The sequence below is a fragment of the Zootermopsis nevadensis genome, unplaced genomic scaffold (assembly GCF_977971745.1).
Source record: "Zootermopsis nevadensis isolate Lab colony 2312 unplaced genomic scaffold, Znev_1.0 Znev_ptg000027l, whole genome shotgun sequence".
In the NCBI taxonomy this organism is placed as follows: Eukaryota; Metazoa; Arthropoda; class Insecta; order Blattodea; family Termopsidae; genus Zootermopsis; species Zootermopsis nevadensis.
The window spans coordinates 4105828-4124446 of NW_028259159.1; the positions used below are offsets into that span (position 1 = coordinate 4105828).

At 37.5% G+C, this 18619-nt stretch overlaps 2 protein-coding genes and 1 long non-coding RNA gene across 4 annotated transcripts in view; 2 read left to right on the forward strand and 1 right to left on the reverse strand.

Annotated features, from left to right (window-relative positions):
* Positions 1-1245: 1245 nt before the first annotated feature.
* On the reverse strand, positions 1246-7730 carry LOC110832731 (uncharacterized). The gene is made up of 2 exons (XR_002544028.2): positions 7061-7730; positions 1246-2531 (listed from the first exon to the last, which is right to left on the reverse strand). It is a non-coding gene; the product is annotated as an uncharacterized LOC110832731 (long non-coding RNA).
* LOC110832730 (fatty acid-binding protein, muscle) lies at positions 4857-17227 on the forward strand. 2 transcript variants are annotated; one of them, XM_022069997.2, is made up of 3 exons: positions 4857-5015; positions 15505-15776; positions 16528-17227. In XM_022069997.2, exons 1-3 carry the CDS (start codon positions 4943-4945, stop codon positions 16576-16578), a joined length of 396 nt encoding a protein of 131 aa, XP_021925689.1. In that variant the 5' UTR covers positions 4857-4942; the 3' UTR covers positions 16579-17227. The 2 variants fall into 2 exon arrangements, with proteins under 2 accessions (XP_021925689.1, XP_021925688.1); XM_022069996.2 differs by lacking the exon at positions 4857-5015 and adding an exon at positions 11192-11354.
* Positions 17228-17897: 670 nt separating this feature from the next.
* The window catches only part of Mhcl (Myosin heavy chain-like), a 113304-nt gene continuing 112582 nt past the window's right edge, over positions 17898-18619 (forward strand). The window contains exon 1 of the transcript XR_015537245.1: positions 17898-18046. The gene's annotated coding sequence lies outside the window, so the exon portion shown is untranslated. The remainder of the gene's footprint in view (positions 18047-18619) is intronic.

Consider the following 18619-nt stretch of genomic DNA (forward strand, 5'->3'; position numbering starts at 1 on the left):
CAGTTACAGCCTCACTTTTATGTGTTTATTTTAAAAATTGAAACGTGCTTGCTGAAATCGGGCCGTCGAACATGTGAAAATCTCTTTAAAAGTGTATCTTTGAAGAATGTATCTGATGCTTTTAATTACGGTATGTCTGAAGGCAGTTTTCTTACCACACTTTCAAAATATCATCGATAGCCAACCCACTTTCTTCCTTTCATCGAGAGTAAAGTTTTTTATATTTGTATTTTCCGACATGTAGGACGAATATACATTAATTAGTCGCATATGTTGCCGTAGTTGTTAATGTATATTTATGCGTGAATATTATGTTGTTAACATAGCTGCACGTACACGTTTAGATAAGAAAATAAACGCTTAATTACGTGAGAGACTTGAGGTCGGTAACAGAATTGAAGATATTGCTGCATACAGAAATAATTCAAAAGACACACGGAAAAAAATTAATTATAATTCTGCAAGAAAAAAGGAAAGAGGATTTTGACGCCTTATCATTGAGATTAGGTTGTTACTATCTTTAATAATTTGCACCAGACAAGGAAGCTTTTGACCGGGACGTAGGCGTTCGCTGTTCTTCTAAGAAACGGCCTGTTCTGTGACTGTGGAAGGAACATAGCCCACGTTTTCCCGACTGTTTCATCTGTCTACTCTACCCTTTGTTGTTTGTCAAATGACTGGGGTCTTTTGAAATTTCCGCAGTGAAGTATCTATACTTTCCGCGTGATGATGACGTTTGTCGGAGAACGTTTTCCGCGTTGGGCTCGTCGTGATTCATGTGTGTGACGTCAGTACAGGCCACCAGGACGCAGGGGATTACCCTAGTGTAACACTGCAGGCCCGTAGCTATTGTTGGTGTCTTGTGACTCTTGGATGATTTGGAGGTCACAAGATGAGTCGAGTCATTGAAGAAGTCTCTGGGATAGAACGCTGTGTGAGAAAACCCCGGACCAATACCATCTTTCCGGGTATTTGAGGTTGCGCTCATGCATCTATTCTCGGAGCAACATGCGACAATGACGCTGATTGTTTATTCAGTTTTATCCTGCGTTAATTGAGGACCCATATCAGGATGAACAATATCTGGGAGCGGTAATATATATATATATATATATATATATATATATATATATATATGTGTGTGTGTGTGTGTGTGTGTGTATAAGTAATTAATAAGCAGTACTTAACTAAATCTTCCCATAATCCAAACAAAAATATAAATGAAATGTTATAAAAACACGAACATAAAAATAAAACTTTATTAGTTAAATTTACTTGTGTAGCTTTCTTATTTTAACAACAGTTTGCCAATTTGTTAAATTACTTTTAAAAAATTACCTAGACTAGGCCTATTACAGAATAATAACAATATGTGCAAATGAATAATCTTTTATTACATAGATCAATGAACATATAAGAAATTCTGAATTTAATTCAGTACTAGAGACGTGTTATGTCGCAACGTACATTTCGGTGTTCCTTATTGCTTGTCCTTAGACCATCTCTTATTTCGCCCCTCCCCCCCCCTGAAGCCATAGCACAATAGAATTAATTTTTCCCAAGACCGATTTGAGACGCGTTTTTGTGAGATAAGCCCCCACTACCCGCATTTGTGCTGACAGTTTCCCATTTCAGATTGCATGAGGTGCTCTCACAACTCCGTATAATCACAACTTGTACTCTCGCGCCATCTTTTACTTCAAACCTACAACACAGTACGTCCTGATATTCGCTAGAGGGCGCGCTTTGCAAAGCGTTATTTTTTTTCATGAGTTCATACACAATTCGTCTGTATTTCTAATTTTAACTAATCTGTTTATGTGATCTACAGAGGACGTATACCCAATGAAACAAATCACTAATTTCATGCGATAAAACCTTTCAACAATCCGTTTATCTCCCTCGATAAGTTAATCGCTGCTCAGTTAGTCAAGAAATTTGCCTCATTTTATTGAAACCGAAAATTCAACACCTTCTTTGCTAAAATCCGCCACTGATCTCTATCCACAGCCAGATGTATCCAGTGCACATCATCACAACCTGTTCTCTAAGATCCTCCTAAACATTCAATACAATAGTTCTCCTAACTTCAGGTTTTCCCACTAAAATTCTGTATTTATTTCTAATTTCTTCCGTGTGTGTAGCGTGTCTTACCTGTCTCATCCTCCCTGAATTGATTGCCTTCATAATATAAAATGGAGAGGTTGCTCATAGTTTTACTTCAAAAAGTCACATATCTCATCGCCCTCATGATGGAAACAGTAAACACTTTTCTTACCTCGGCCAGTATGTACCAGACTACACGGCGCAACATCCCAGAAGACAGCCATCTTCACATGTCTGTAGTTAGTAATTATTGATTACTTGAATCAGTTCACAATAGGGAGCACTGACTTGCAAAGACCTTCAGTCCAATAGTCATCCTCAAACTTTTCAAATATAAGATTCCAGGTCATTAAGTTTCTGTGTGGTAACTGTGCGGTAGTTTTATTCAGGATTGATCACATCACTGGTCTCCACCTTACGAAATTCTGGAAACAAATCAATGCAGAACTGCGAATATAACATTACATTACAATGCTCGTTCTGCAAGGAAACGGGCTGCACATTGTATTTACAACAAACAATAACTCGGTCTACACGAATAATTGCATGTAATTTCTTTAGAAATACGAGGTATTTCGTCGCTTATAGCCCCACCATCAACCTTATTCATTTTCTTGTTAATTAGATGAAATATTTTAAATTTGTTAATAATAATGGACTGAGCAGTGACTTCTCGGATAGAAATAACTCTTCGCCTCTTCCCTGAATATGTTTCAAAGCTGTGTTTCGTAAGGAAATGTGTCTGCAAAGAGTATTCTTCTTTAATATGAATTTCTTTTTTTCAAGAATATAATTAAAATATTGCTAGTCTGGGAGTGTTTGGATTCGACCCAGAGACCGTTCGGATACCAGTCAGGTGGATTGTCCTTAGTCGTTTATAAGATTCCCAGGTTCTTCTCCGATTTGCTCTGACCTGGTATACGCTTTAGTAGTTCTTTTGGTGCGTGTGAGAAATTTTAATTTAAGGGGGTGTGTGGTTCAGTTTGCTGATAGCTATGTATGAAGTGTGTCGAGTGCGGATTTAAGCGTGGTGATACTTATTTTTGTATGCCATCTACGAGACAAGATAGAACACTGACAAAGGGGAGGTGTAGTGCCAGTTTTGAAGCATTTCAGTAGCTACAGCCCTCTTCTTTTGCTACTCACACATCGCATCGCCTTGTCTTTCTCTACATTCCCCACCACTCCTAAGTTCACTCTCCTCTTGCGCAGACTGAATGCTATGATAAGTAATAGGACTGTACAAACACTTGTTGCCACAATGAAATATAAATCCGTGAGTAGGTGTGAATTGAATCCAGTTGAGAGTCCCCATTGATGATAAATGCTCTGCATAATAACTTAATGGCCTTGTAAAAGAAATCGTGACGTTGTGAGTGAGTGTTCATTAATTAATTCCTTTGACTGGAGTGGTTCCTTAAGTGACTCAGTTCTCTGTAACGAACAGACAGACTTAGTTTTAAATTAACTTCAATCACATGACAATTGGCCCACATATCCTTCCAGATATTTTTGTCTCCTCAGATTTGTTCCTATAGGGTGGCGCGCGAAATGATGCCCGATTAAAAGTTGAAACAAAAGCTTTTATGTTTCGTATAATGGTTAGTTTATATATGAAGACAACAATTCATGGGAATTTATCCTTTATGGATTACATGCTCAGTGTGACCACCGTTCTGTGTTGCATATTCCAAAACACGAATGGATACGTTCATGACCACTCGACGATACATATCCTCCGTAATTCCACCACACATTTGAACAATCAAAGCCCTCAGTTTCATTATCGAGGCTGTTTTGTTTGGAAAAATGTTTTCCTTAAGGTAACCCCAAAGGAGAATTTCGTAGTGATTTATGTCAGGTCTACTGGAAGGCCACCGATATCCTGCTCGAAGTTGATGTGTAATGTAAATGAAATCACCAACAGATAATTTTCACTTTTCCTTAATTTTTGCTGACACTTTATCAGTAACTCTGATTATGTGTCATCAAATATAAATGATGAATTGTACGGGTGTGTACGCACCTTCAGTAATATATAGGATCCTGAAATGACATTTGGTGACAAATCTTCGAAAAATATACAACTTTGTTAAGGCATTTCTTTTTACGAAAGTGAAACAACAAACATCAATTAATTATTTAGCATCCGTTTTAATAGCGATAACAAGTGATTGGCGCATCGAACGGATCTCGATTAACATGCAGTACGTCTCCCTTATCATGAACTCCGTTGATGTAAGAACCATTTTAATATTACCCTGCCTTTTACGTCCAGGTCTTCGATGTGGTGTGACTACTAACATTTTGTGTTTTTCTCATCTACGCATAATCGCCGTATTCAGATGTTTGTTAGGCCTGTATAGTTTTCTTCATTCTCTTGCCACTTTTTCTATCTTAGATATAAATCTATTTCTCACTACATTCCTACTACAGCATCAGGTTATAGTTTTGCAGACAGGCCAAGGCAATGTTTTCACAACGTATAATAAAGTAATGGCGTACTTTTTGGCGGGTAACATGGGGTCTGTAGTAGGGGAAGTGCCTGTTGCCTGCATTGAGTTTTTTCTTTCTTTCTTTCTTTCGTCTTCTTCATTTTTTCTTTTGTCGAGAGGAATGGGGCGGACGGAAGAGGCGGGTTATTCTGTAGAGCCAAACTGTAATCTGTGACCCCCCCCCCTCCCGTTTCCCCAACGCGGTAATGTTCTCCACAGCCTGTGTCATCGGCCGACGCGGCTTGCATCTGCTGCATGGACCAGTTCAGTTGCTGGAACAAAGTCGGCCTAAAGAGTTGTGAGAGGTAGGACTCCCCGCATCTATCGGCGTTACAAGAAAAATGGCTCTTGTTCTCAATAAGAAGTACAAACTGGCATCCAGTGAGAATTTTGATGAAGTCATGAAGGCTTTAGGTAAAGTCTGATTCGATACATCTATCTGTATTTTGTGTTGGTAATACTACTCGTGTATTGATAAGTTTGCAGGTGCTGTGTTTAAAACCTAGAAATTTGGTAAAATTGTTATGAGAGAAGAACAAGGTTCGCATTTAGTATTGTGTGTAATATAACTGTGCATTTAATTGGATAGTACTTAGATTTTACAGAGTTCTGCCTACTAAGAGTTCATTTTTCTCGTACTTATCTGTAATTTCGCAACATGAAAATAATGTGGTTTGTGATTCCTGTTATCAGCGGTGGAACGCGTTTGTAAATTATCTGCATTTTTGAGTTCTGTATGCATAAGCGGACAAAGGACGGTTCAAGAAGAAACTTCGACCTTTGCATTCCCAGTTTTATAATTTTTCTAACGACTTGATGGATTTGGTGTACGGGAGGTTAGGTTAGAACAAGTTTAATTTTGAATGTGCATTTCTTTATTTTTGGAATTTTTTTCGTTTATAATTTCAGCACTCAAAATATCATAAATTAGGCAGGTAAACACTTTGGGTCTTCATATTTCGAAATTACATACGAATGTTAAATATGGTTTCTTATTCTTCTTGTGTTGTACTGTTGAAGTTTTATATGCAGTGCAAAAGCTGTTTTAGAGATAATAATTTGTCTCACAAAATGATCAGTGTAATGTATTAGTCTCATGCGGAACAGGGACCTGTAGCTCCCTCTTACTGAGACGTATTTATTAACCTTTCATTTCTTTTGAAGACGGGGAAATTTATGCATCTCTGCTTCTCAAGGACACTGTTTCACGAAAAATTAATACCTTTATATTAAATTATTTACACTCTGTTAGTATGCAGCGAATGATTGGGAGTCAACGAGATGACACTCACGTCTTAAAAACTAAGCAGGTGTTTATTATTGTAAGTGAATTAGTACAGGTTTGCTAACTCTAGCCCAGGACTACGAGTTGTTTGTACGGGAAGTGCTTGCAAACATTGCCACTGAAATACGTTCCGTTGTATTCATTGCTACAAATGTATTAAATTATAATGCAAAATTGTTGAACACATCTGCTATCCCCCACCCTTGATTTCTGAAGACATAAAAATTACAAAATTAAAAAGAAAAAAGACAAGTACATGTACCAAATATTAATACCAAAAATTAAAATATTCTTCAGTCATCAATACAAAAGAGTTTAACAACTTACAATTTAAACGTGGGTTTATAAGCAAATTTTCTGCAGATTTGCCATTCTGTTCGGGACTTAAATCAGGATGGGAATCGGCGGGGTTCATATGAGTTGAGATCAGAGGTCAATGTACCATTTATTAAAGCAGTGACGAAGGTTGGGGGGGGGGGGGGGGGGGAGAGTGACACTAAATCTTGGCTTGGAGAGTAACAAACGTGAGCTTATCGTTTTGTCGCTTCTTTTAAATCCAATATGTACGCAGTAATTGGGTTTAACTGTACGGGGGTCAATTTGTACTGATTGTTCATTCTTGCGATAAGACCACCATTGCTCAACTTACCATTTGCGCTGTCCATTTTTTTTTAAATCAGTGCTAACCATACGAATCATGTGCTTCAAGTACGTCAGTGTTTGGATGAAAGAAAGTTATATGTACAATCATCGCTTTAATAGCTTCGCTTATGTGTGAAAGGCACTATTTTAGTTTTCTGAAGATTACGTTTCATACTGTTTTCAGTATTTACATTTTCAGATTGCTGGTAAATAAGATAAATCTGGAATGATTAATTTTATTAGAAATCTAGTTAATAAAAGTATTAAACAAAAGAGGTCCTAGGGTAAAGCCTTTGTGTACTCCTAACAACACAGGCAAGTGAAAAGAAAACTTTCTTAAGATAAGAACGAAGGAATATCTGTTTGATAAGTAGCTTTGGAATCACTTAATGTAAAACGATGATGATGATATTAATATTAATAGTAATCTCTTGCGCGGACCGTCATGGGTTAAAAGAAACATTGCATCCTGTCTACACATGACGGGACAGTGTCGAGAATGATGTGCTGCTTAGGTCACTGTTGTGCTTACCATGTGTCTTGCATCCTGTGGTGAGTTCCTCTCGCATTTAAAGGGCCGAGCTGATGACAGATGGGGCTTGTTGATGCTCCACCGTTAATTGGATTTATTGGAGGGGTTTGTTTAGTTAACGTGCACAGTGGTGACGCACTCGTATAGTTTCAGCACTAAAAACTCAAAGGATCTGTGCAGGACACACGCTGTGTAGAGGACAGGTCGATGGCCGAAGCGGTATCCGAACTTCAAAACTGGCAAATGAAGTTGAACCCTAAGATTAATGTTCATAATACAAATATGGATGGATCACATGCATTTGAAATGGCAGCATTCGCGAAAAAAAGTGTTTTCGTAATATGAACGACGTATTACAGTTGGAATCGCAAAGCGCATTGGTACTAATTTGCTCGTATAATTTCGAACTGTGTGACTTGTTAATATTCCCTAAATTAAAAGTATAACTTGAACCGCATGAAGATATACCGTGCAACATTGTGACAGCGCTGGAATTACTTTCGTAAAATGATTTCTAGCAGTTCTTCCAGGCAATGAAGAGTTGTGGAAATTCGCTCATGAAGTCGGAAGGCTGATGCTTCGGAGTGGCCACACTTTCCGAGGTTTACTGACAGTGTTTCTGTTGCAGAACCAACCCAATTATTCACGTATTGCGTGTAAAGCCAATCGAATTCTGGCTAGACGACAACTGGTTATACTTCCTTTTATTTGAATATGGCATCAACGAAAAGTTGTGCAAATAAAAGTTGTCGTCCTTCGTGAGCTTATTTCATGCAGTCTTTTTCAAATATGAGCAGGTGTTGAGCAAATTGATGAAGTTCGATATTAGCTTCATAAAATATAGAAGCCTTATGTAATATGACTATTACGCGCGAAGTTGCCATGAAGTCTTCTTAGACGTTATCCGGTGTAAAAACCTACGTTTCGCTCTGCTGGAGACAAGTGGCGAATCCTGTGCGGGAATTTAGGGTTATTAAAAGTTCTCCCAACAATTGCACCACAATGATGACGTATTTTAATGTAATTTTTATGCCGATGTGATGTTGTATTCTTCCAGTTTTGGTGGCCTGGTAGCACCTTTCTTGGCTGAAGATTTCTGTCTTCTGGGTTGTTACGCTGTGTAGTCTGGTCGATGTTTACTAACGTTTCTGAGGTCATACTGCCTCCGTCGTCAGGGCGATTCTTAGTATGAAGATTTCTGTCTTCTGGGTTGTTGCGCTGTATAGTCTGGTCGATGTTTACCAACGTTTCTGAGGTCATACTGCCTCCGTCGTCAGGGCGATTCTTAGTATGAAGATTTCTGTCTTCTGGGTTGTTGCACTGTGTAGTGTGGTCGATGTTTACTAACGTTTCTGAGGTCATACTGCCTCCGTCGTCAGGGCGATTCTTAGTATGAAGATTTCTGTCTTCTGGGTTGTTGCGCTGTGTAGTCTGGTCGATGTTAACCAACGTTTCAGAGGTCATACTGCCTCCGTCATCAGGGCGATTCAACCCAGAAGACAGAAATCTTCATACTCACCGCTGTGAAAACCTCAAATCTTACACCTTTCTTGGCTGTTCGTAACGTCCGCTATTGTTGGCTAGGAAAACGATATCTAATGATAGACTATAAACCCAGTGTGACCATTTTAAGGCTGAGTTTTGTACCTGTTTGTAGGACTGTGAACTTCGGAATGAGATACTCAAGCAACTGGGCAAGGGTCTAGGGCTTGTATAAATGAACCATGCGTTGACACACATCATATTTAAAGATTAATGTGTCACTGTGAATAAGCAATGTGACATTCGGCCAGTTTTCGGTCACCTACTGTTTCTCGTGTATCATTTATATGTTCATTTGGTTCTGTTGTTATATATATATAAAAAAAACAAATCAGCGTAATTTACTCCATGAAATGCTGCGCTGTTTAATGGCACGCTAGCAATTCTGCACTTTTGTAAATTGTGATTTTATGGCGTGCGTGCGTGTAATAAAAACCGTTGCTTAACCTCATCCGAAATTTAAAATCGCGCATCACTTCCCACTCACCTGGAAAGTTTCCGCTACCCTAATCGAATCAATGTTCACTTTCTTTCCGCAAAAGAGGTTACATAGTCGAGTTCGTTTGAAATTTGTTGTTGAATGGATGACAGGTCCGTGTCCTCGCGCGATTATCAAATAATTATTATACAGGTTACACAACACGTGTAAGCCACGTAACAGCGGTGAGGAAATTGTTGTGTAAGCTAACGACTTGCCTATCCGCTCTTCTGCAGCAGAAGAAATATTAAGAGAGTCTCAGGATTTAGCAGCAAGTTAAATGCGCTTAGTTATAGTTCTATTACACCTTGAATTCTTCTAAACAACTTAAAGCAGTGTTTATTGCAATTACATTATTGTAATATTGCACCATTTCCTTAAGTCACTTAGAACTACGTGTTTCGACTATCACTTTGACTTTTTCAAGTTTGTTTCACATTGGTCTGTTTACGTAAGCTGTTGCATTATATTATTGTGTATGGCCTATGCTGATGTGTTGCATTTAAAATGGCAAAACACAATATGTTTATCAAAATTTGATAACAGCTTCATGAATATGTATTTACGTTTTTCGTTGTACTGTGATGTCAAATCGCTCTTCTCGTCCATGTCTTCACTAGTCTTCTTGTAGATCTATTGTTGTGTGTTGTTGGTCTTGGTATTGTTCCTCCTGAAAACGAGAACCTTGTCGCCCGAACTTCCGAGCACTGTGGTGTAGCGGTAACCTGGATTCGGGATGTTCCCAGTTCGAATCCTGCTACCGGTCGGACTGGCTTATTTTCTACGTGGTTGTCAGGCGAATCCTACAGTGGTTAGCGAGACTGTCCCCTCTGAATCCTGATGTACTCATAATTCATCATGACATTAGACGCCAATAATATTTATAATTGATACGGCGTCGTTTAACAACATACTGTAAATTACGTACAGCAGCAGTAGCAATTCGATGCGTAGTTTACATCTGGCTCCATTGTGGCATCAAATATTGCATACCTCATCCTGTATTAATGTGCTTTTCCTCGCCTTCAGAGCTCGCAAAGTGATGCCAGGTTGCGTGACACTGGGCACGAAGATCGTACCAGTGGGGGTCATGGAGATCTCTGTACGTTTCACGTCCCGAGATGTCATTATGGCAACATCATTCGCAAATGGATCCATCGCCGTCCTCTTCCTCAACTTGTTTCGAAATATGTGTGGACTAGACTTGTCCAAAAGGGTGCTTGCAGGTAGCCTAATTACAACTTCGCAGGCGATCTGTGGAATGTTCGCTGTTGCATGTAGATATTTCGCGCCAGTGTTATAAGCGTTCTTATCACGAATTTCGTACTGTGGAGCGAATTTTATTTCCGTTCATATCCATTAAATATAAGCCTTTGCTTTTCAGCTCAAATCAAAATTGCTAAATTTTGTTAGAGGCGACTTATTGTAAAATAAAAACTGATATGTCATTTAAGATCTAGAGCTTTTTTTTGGAACGTTTTTGTTGACTGTGTGTAGTCCTAGTAGTTTACCATATATTCCTTGGACACCCGAGAAGCCTTGTTCTGTCAGATTTTCCGATCTCGCTTTTGAACAATTTTTTATTTTACACTGAAACACTACCTACTCTTTCAGTAAGAGATCTTCACAAACATATAAAATAATTTATGCAAATCAAAGGTAAATTTGTAGGAATAATATTAACGCATGAAGCAAAGCAAATTAAGGAGTGTTCACAAATATTACGAGTATTTCTAGACAGAAGGTCGAGCACTAAGTGCGGGAGGCAAGGCTGTCACGTGTATGTACTGACGGCCAAAGTTCCCTTGTTGTTTTTCACATATTCGTTCGTAGAGAGATACCCCAACTGATAATATTAATACGTACACAATAACCACTGGACTTTTTACCCAGGGGCCATTAGTAAATCAGTTCATTGCAATAGATAATGTTTTATAATAATCCCCCCCCCGAAGTTAAAAAACGGAATAACACGCCCCCTTATGTTCGTGTGTACCACGTGATCTTGAACCCCCCAATGAATGAAGCCATCTCACGGAGTTTCGTTGAAGCGACTCCTCGCGCCACCTGTGGGCCCCCCTCGCTGCGGACAACTGATAAATATTGACGAAAGAGCGGTTGCATTTCATTCTCGTTCCTGGGTTGCTACTGGCAAGTAATATCACGTTTGGTGGATTTAGGCGTCAATTCTAAGTCCAGTTATGTCTCTGGTAACGAATAAGAAGTACAAACTGTCCACCAGTGAAAAATTTGACGAATACATGAAGGCCCTTGGTGAGTAGCAAAATAAATTTTTCTTTAAAATTGTAGTTTTTTTGTTGTTGTCTTTTATGGTTTAATATTGTAGCGTTTGATTGCACTTGTATTCGGTTTTGAAGTTGTGTAAAGTATTATTGTATTGTTATTACATACTCATACATCTGTGCAAAAATATATGTGGTACCTAATTTAGTTAACAAGATATTTGTAAGAATGTTACAGCAGTGATACTTTCCAACACAGCATAATCATGTCACATGCATGTTTTATACTTGTTTTTCAAGTGTCTACGTTCTGATACACGGAGTTAAATGGGACAAAAATACAAATATTTATAATTAAAAACAGTCCACTCTAGAAAACGACAGTGAACTTTTAAATTTAGAAATAATATATATATATATATATATATATATATATATATAGCTTATACTATGTTGTATTTTTTGTCATATGATAATTTTGATCGGAGTGTTATCTTAAAGGTGCTCTCCCCCCAAGCGCCTACATGGCGTATAGTGGGACAGCTTTACTTTTACTGTTTACTTTATTCTTCTCCTTTCATTCTTTGTCTCACCATGAGTTAATGGGAGAGGGGGCAGAAAGAGCTAAGAAGTCAGAATTATGGATGCAGCTGACTCCTGTTTATTCAGTATAGAGATCCGCAGAGAGAATTAATATCGCCATTGATGACCTGCTTCTGCGATTATTTATATTATTTTAACAATGTATTGTGTCATCTTGAGTTGCATTTGTTACCGTTTTCGTAACTTAATTTTTATATAATCTAAACATGAATCTTACAGGTTTCTACAGAATACGATCGATTTAATTAACAACATATTTAGACATAATTCTTCTTCTAAATATTGGCTGCTGGCATTTTCATAACATTTCTATCTCCCACAGAATAAATAAAATTTTCTATGAACTTCGGTCTTCTAATGTTGATACTTTGTGAAGACAGAATCATAATACATTTTAAGGAGGACAGTGGACAAATATTTTCGTGTTTGCGAGGGTCAAAGTGCAGCAGGGGCGTACTTTGAGATAACGAGGAAGCATAACTTGAACCTTGACACGCGGTATGGCAGCACGTTTTAATTGCATCTGTAGTCGTTAGTGTGCTTATTGCACTACAGCGCACTAGAATGAGTCCTTGTTTGTTTAAGGGCACTTTTTCAATTGCATCACACGACATGCAGTGCCCAATATTGGGATGAATTTTAAATGGGAAGTTATGTTGAAGGAAGCCATACTGGTCTGTTTTGTAATCCCGCCTAGTTACGAAAACGCTGAACATCAGGATGTACACATAAGTAATCTGGGGAATTATGTACGTAAGAAGTGGTCATTTACTTATTAAGGCAGGAAAATGAATCATAATTAATACAGATTTCCCACGAAAATATTTGTAACTGAGAAGGATGAAGTTTTCAGTCTTGTTTATTAATATTTTTTATACTATTTGTATGAAGAAGTTGAAATTATAAAAGGACCGTCTTCCTAAGGTTTTCTAAATCTCGATGCCGCAAGAACTTGAAATCTCACAATGCAAATTACAAGAGAACATTCACAAATTGAAAATCCAGAAGCAACAGCAGAGGGACATGCTACAATTTTTACGCAATGCGTACATTTCCTTAAATCTTATATATGGGGAATATCTTACGAAATAAGAGGAAATTATCAATACTGTTTGAGGAAATTCTTGAGAATCATACCAAACCGATAGTACAAAATTCTGAGGTACTGAAGGTTCGTTTCGGTGGTACGTATATTTACCAGTGACATCGAAAGGTTTAAATATGAAAAATATAAAAGCATCTTGGAGGGGTGGGGGAATTCATATTTTTGACTCTTCTTTGCCCTTGTGTAACAGACGCAGGGCGTTGACACGTGTTGTATGTTGCTGCAATATTAACTTTTAAGTAATATATTTGTTAACTGTCTTTCAATACAGGTGATGCAAACATGTCGTCCATATGTAATATCCGCGAAGCGATATTAAAAGTCTAGAACCACTCTGTTCTTAGTGACATCCGGCTTTGCAAGGCCGCCGAGACAAATTATCTTAGGATGGCTTGCTCTCAGAAGTTCTCATTAATAAGAAGCTGCATGTTATTGCAGAAAATTCTCGCGGTGCATTAAGACAGTGTTATCCAACCTTTTTTGTTCGCGTATCCCCAGATATAATTTCTCTTCAACTTTGTACCCCCAAAGTTGTTGGTGTATAATTCAAGTTGTACATAGTATATAATCTACATCTAAAATAAATTAAATAAATTACATTACTCATTATTCAGTGTTTATCATAAAATAATATATATTTTTTTAAATTTCACCTACCACCTAAGATGTCTTCGCGTACCCCCGGGGTTGCGCGTACCCCAGGTTGAAACCACTGCATTAAGACATTTAGCAAGCTTATTCAAACTGTTCAGTCGTGCCAGGAGCTGTTAGCTGAGCCAGTGAAAGTGTTTATCACCTTAGGAACAATATCTGAATGTTTAACTACGTGGTACATTTGTCAGATCGGTGTGATAGTTCTTATTTAATGACGCTTTTGACAAAAGAAAAAGTTTTGCTTGTGGCAGGGTAATTGACCCCTGTAAAGGTCGACGTACGTACAGAGTCAAGACTGTCATAATTATTTCAAACAGTTGTTAAATTTAGACTGGTACAACCACAAATAGAATTAGGAGCGTTCATTACAATAAACTGCATACTCATACAACTTTTCATAACCAGCATGGATACAAAATTTCGGTGTCTTACCAAAACCGGAGAACTGAACCCTCTTCTTCGGTCTAGTTCTGAATCGCTTTCGCCTACACATAGGCCGATTATCATTTCGGTCGCCTTTTCATAACCACGTTTTATAGGCTGTGACCGATCATCGCTGCCGACTGATTAACACTCGTGCTTTGGGGATGCCTCGGATTCACATCTCTGCGCAGAGACCGGTTATCCTTGCTGAGGACTTCTGTGGTTTGCCTCAGTCACTGTACACAATTATATTTATTAATATTGGAGAGCAAATACGCTCTTGGGAAAAAAAATAAATTGGTTTTCTGATAATTTCAAGTCGTGGTTTTTCTAATATCCAGATGTTGAGTGTGGGAAACATGGTTTCGTACCTTTGTGGCAGTTGCTGGAATTCGGTAGGTAGCCTAATTGATTTGGGGTGGGGTTTACTATGGTTTGTTTGAGAAGTGGGCTGTATAAGGGTTTCGAACGAACTAGCAGGTCACGCAGGTGGCGTGATGTCTGCAAAGAGGCTGGGGACCGGTGGACAGCTCCCTCCACATAGTTCAGAGGGGATCAATACAGTTTATATAATAGCCTTTACGAAAACATTAGACTCATTTGTCTCCACACATAAGCAAGATTGTTTTCCAGGATCCATTATAATGCCTTGTTGACAGGTCAGAGTGCATTCCATTATGGATTTCAGAGACAGAGTTCAGGTCCTTAATATTTTTACAAACCATTCAGGAAATACATTCAATTCTTCGAATAATACTCTGGAAGGCTATAGTTTAGGGCGGAAATCTATGATTCAATTGTATTCTCCGAATATTTTAATTAAATTCCCTGCCGGTCTGGCTCCACAGAACGTCCCAGCCTAGTGGTTAGCATTCATGCTCCTGCCCTGTTTTAAATTCTTCGGCCTGGAGACTGGCTATACTGAATAAGGGGTTTCGTGATTCTTCTCAGTGCCTTCAGGCAAATGCCTGTGGAGTACCACACCTGTTTACAAATCAGATGAGATGTGATGGGTGCACTGTTTATTTTCTATGTTTATTACATGAGATAAGGTGCGTGCTGTAGGAGTGAGTAGATTCCGTGTTACAGGAGGTTATTGACGTACTCCAGTGAGTGCATGTGTATTTTGCAAATGCATTGTTTGCCCTTGCTAATTTATTATGGATACAAATTCATTATTGTAGATATTAACCCACTGTTTAAATACTAAGAACATTACACATATCATGCTCCATATTTATGAATTATTTTCTTTGCATCTGTAAGTATTCATCAAAATGAAACGTGTTTAATTATTTAACTACAAAGCAAAATTGACACGTGCCTAAATAATAGAGCTCTTGGGTAGTGGTCAGAGAGTCAGAGTGATTGTTATATTTTCATGACTGCCTTTCAGGTGTGGGGCTTGTTGTCCGCAAGGTAGGAAACTCTGTGAGTCCTGTAATTGAGCTGACACAGAATGGCGACGAATACACAATCACATCACAATCCACATTCAAGAACACTACAACCACTTTCAAGCTGGGACAAGAATTTGAAGAGGAGACAGCAGATGGCCGTAAAGTGAAGTCCGTCGTTACCCAGGATGGTAACAAACTGATCCAAGTGCAAAAGGGAGAGAAGGAAACCACCATTATTAGAGAATTCAATGATGATGAAGTGAAAATGGTAAGTTCAATGGGATGTGCTTGAATGGCAGGTATTGGTATTAGCAGTGTAAAACCTTTGGTTTCTGCTACAATCAGACATTAAACTGCGTCTTTATCTCTGATGCACTCTAAGTAACTTTATCTCAACTATGACTGAGAATTTGATCTTCCAACTCAATGAACTGTTAATTATAAAAATATGTCTGGTTCTGTGATAATCGTATTTTTTTAGTACTTATTCCTATATGCAGTGCGACTTGCATAAGAAATTCTCACGTCATGTCTGTATTATTCTTTGGCTTTATGTTGGTAACAGCGTTTTTGGGAGAGCAGTGAAGATGTGTCCAGGAAAACGTAGTGTGATAAATGACTTTACATGTAGGAAGATGTATCTTTTAAGAGAATAGTAAATTGTACTAATGTTGGGTTTATAAAATATGTGCACAAAATTATATGTAAATGGGAGAATAAAATAAGTAGAATGTAATCAGCAGTGAATGGGAGCAGAATTATATTTGTAAGAAGTGGCATTGTTTAGTAGGAGACATTTATGTACAAGAGCCATGAACCACAAAAACTTTGCGTAAGCAGACATAGCCTCATGTTTAAGAGAACTCGAACTAATAATCGCTTTGAAAGTGTTAGGACTTCAACTGAATGGTCAACAGTTTAATGCTATGCTAATGCAACACATGATCAGCTAGATCACACACAAATAACAAGGCACAGATGATAAATATTAACATAAAATATATATGCTTTTTTTTCAGACCCTGACTGTAGATGACATTGTGTCCACAAGAATCTACAAGGCTATATAAGACTAAAGTGGGGAGAAAACAGATGCTGAAGTCATCCATTACAAGTCTCAAAGAATGCCAAGTTTTTATCTCGCTTTGTAAGATGGAAGTACCTTATCTCCTATTATATAAGACTGGACGACTTATTTGTATAAATTATAGTTTGTGTGATTAGCGGTTTCCTAACGAGTTATGATTGTTCGTATTCTCACTTTACATATGGCTTCTTAATTTTTTATAACTAATTTGTAATTTTTCATATTGTAGTATTGATCAAAGTGCAACTGCATAACCTTTCAAGATTAATTTTGTTTGTTAAATTTTGTACGTTGTTTTTTCATGTGGAAGGATCAATGGTGTTCAAATTTTCTTCTAATGCTGATGCAGGGTGTGAAGTTTTTGTAATGTTGGTCTTGATGGTAAAATGTATAAATATGCAATAATCACGCTGACAAAAACATTTTACATTGAAATTGAAAGCAGTCTAGCTGCTATTAAAAAAATGTATTTTTATATTTATTTGGATGCTGATATTTCAAAGAGAAAAAGTAGTTCACATTATTATTATGTGATGTTAGTATTCTGATTCCACAATTTTTTGAAGCGTGAATGATATCATTCATTATTTTCAATTTCTTTGTTTATTAAATAAAAATATTAATTTTATGTAGTACTTGGTTCTTGTGCTTAACCACAGTTCTTTCCTTCATGTTCCATATTGTTTGATTACCATTCTTATCCTCTGAAATGGTGAATTTAGGGAATTTGTAATGTGTAATTTTTGCAAATGAATTTTATAAACTCTAATTTATCACCCTGATGATGGAGGCAGTAATTATTTTGAAACATCAGTCATTATCTAACAGACTACACCACATAACATCAAGGAGATGGCTATCTTCATGCTCATCATTGTATGAACCTGAAATACCTTCATGTTACATCCCGTTGCAATCAGTTGAGAAACTGATGTCTGCTGATTGGGCAGAAAAATTCTTACGTGTGACACATGACATTCTAGAAATGTGAATGTTATTACCTTTAAATTTGACAGTTCAAATTGTTAATTTCAATAAATGAGGGGCTGATATGTGAGAGGTAGCAGGTATAGTAATTATGTTCATTATAATGCAAAGCATCTTGTATTTTAATGTGTACATTTAACTGAGTATGATCTTTTTATTTTACTATAAAAATTTGTGATTCCTCGTTGTCGTCAACCAATTTGTCGTCAAAAAATGATGTCATCAACAATGTAAACAGATATTTGTTTACACGGCATTGTTGTGGAACACAACAATGCCGAGTAAACAAATATAACGTTTCACAACAAAGAAATCAAAAAATATCAAACCAGTCGCATTATCACTGCTCCAGAAGGAGCACTTAGCATTCTTGAATATTGACTGACAGTTGGCCTAAAACATCAGAAAAGTGAAAGAAGACGTTATCAAGTATATGAAGTACCAACTCCAACAACTTCAACAAGGTAAACTGATACTCATTCGATATATTACGATTACGAAAACTATTATGAAAACTGACTTTATGATCGATTTTAAGATAAAGATTTGCAGTGGTGGGGCTGGACGTAAAAGGTTGACTGACCTAGAACAATTGGCCTCTGAACAGCGACGTAAAGAACTACAACATCAGACCTACTTAAAAAGTAAAGAAAAGCGAAGGGAGATTTACATTGATAAACGCAGAAAAACTTATTCAACAAGAAAAGAAGAGCAGAAGAAAACTAACGAAGACTTGAAAGGGTGGGATTGGACGTAGAAAGTTGTCTGACCAAAAACAGTTGGCCTCTAAACATCGATATAAAGAACTAAGACATCAGATCTATTTAACAAATAAAGAAAAACGAAGGGAGAGTTACATTAATAAAAGAGACCATATTAATAACACACGTAGAAAAACAGACGAAGATTTGCAAGGGTGGGGTTGGAAGTAGATAGTTGACTAACCATGAACAGTTGGCCTCTGAAAAGCGATGTAAAGAACTAATCCATCAGACCTATTTAACAAATAAAGAAAAACGAAGGGAGACTTACATTGA

Excerpts from the sequence above, each read along its gene's own strand:
- LOC110832730 (XM_022069997.2), top strand. The coding sequence starts at position 4,943 with ATGGCTCTTGTTCTCAATAAGAAGTACAAACTGGCATCCAGTGAGAAT. Across the intron at positions 5,016-15,504 it reads TGAAGTCATGAAGGCTTTAG|GTGTGGGGCTTGTTGTCCGC; the intron begins GTAAAGTCTGAT and ends ACTGCCTTTCAG. Across the intron at positions 15,777-16,527 it reads ATGATGATGAAGTGAAAATG|ACCCTGACTGTAGATGACAT; the intron begins GTAAGTTCAATG and ends CTTTTTTTTCAG.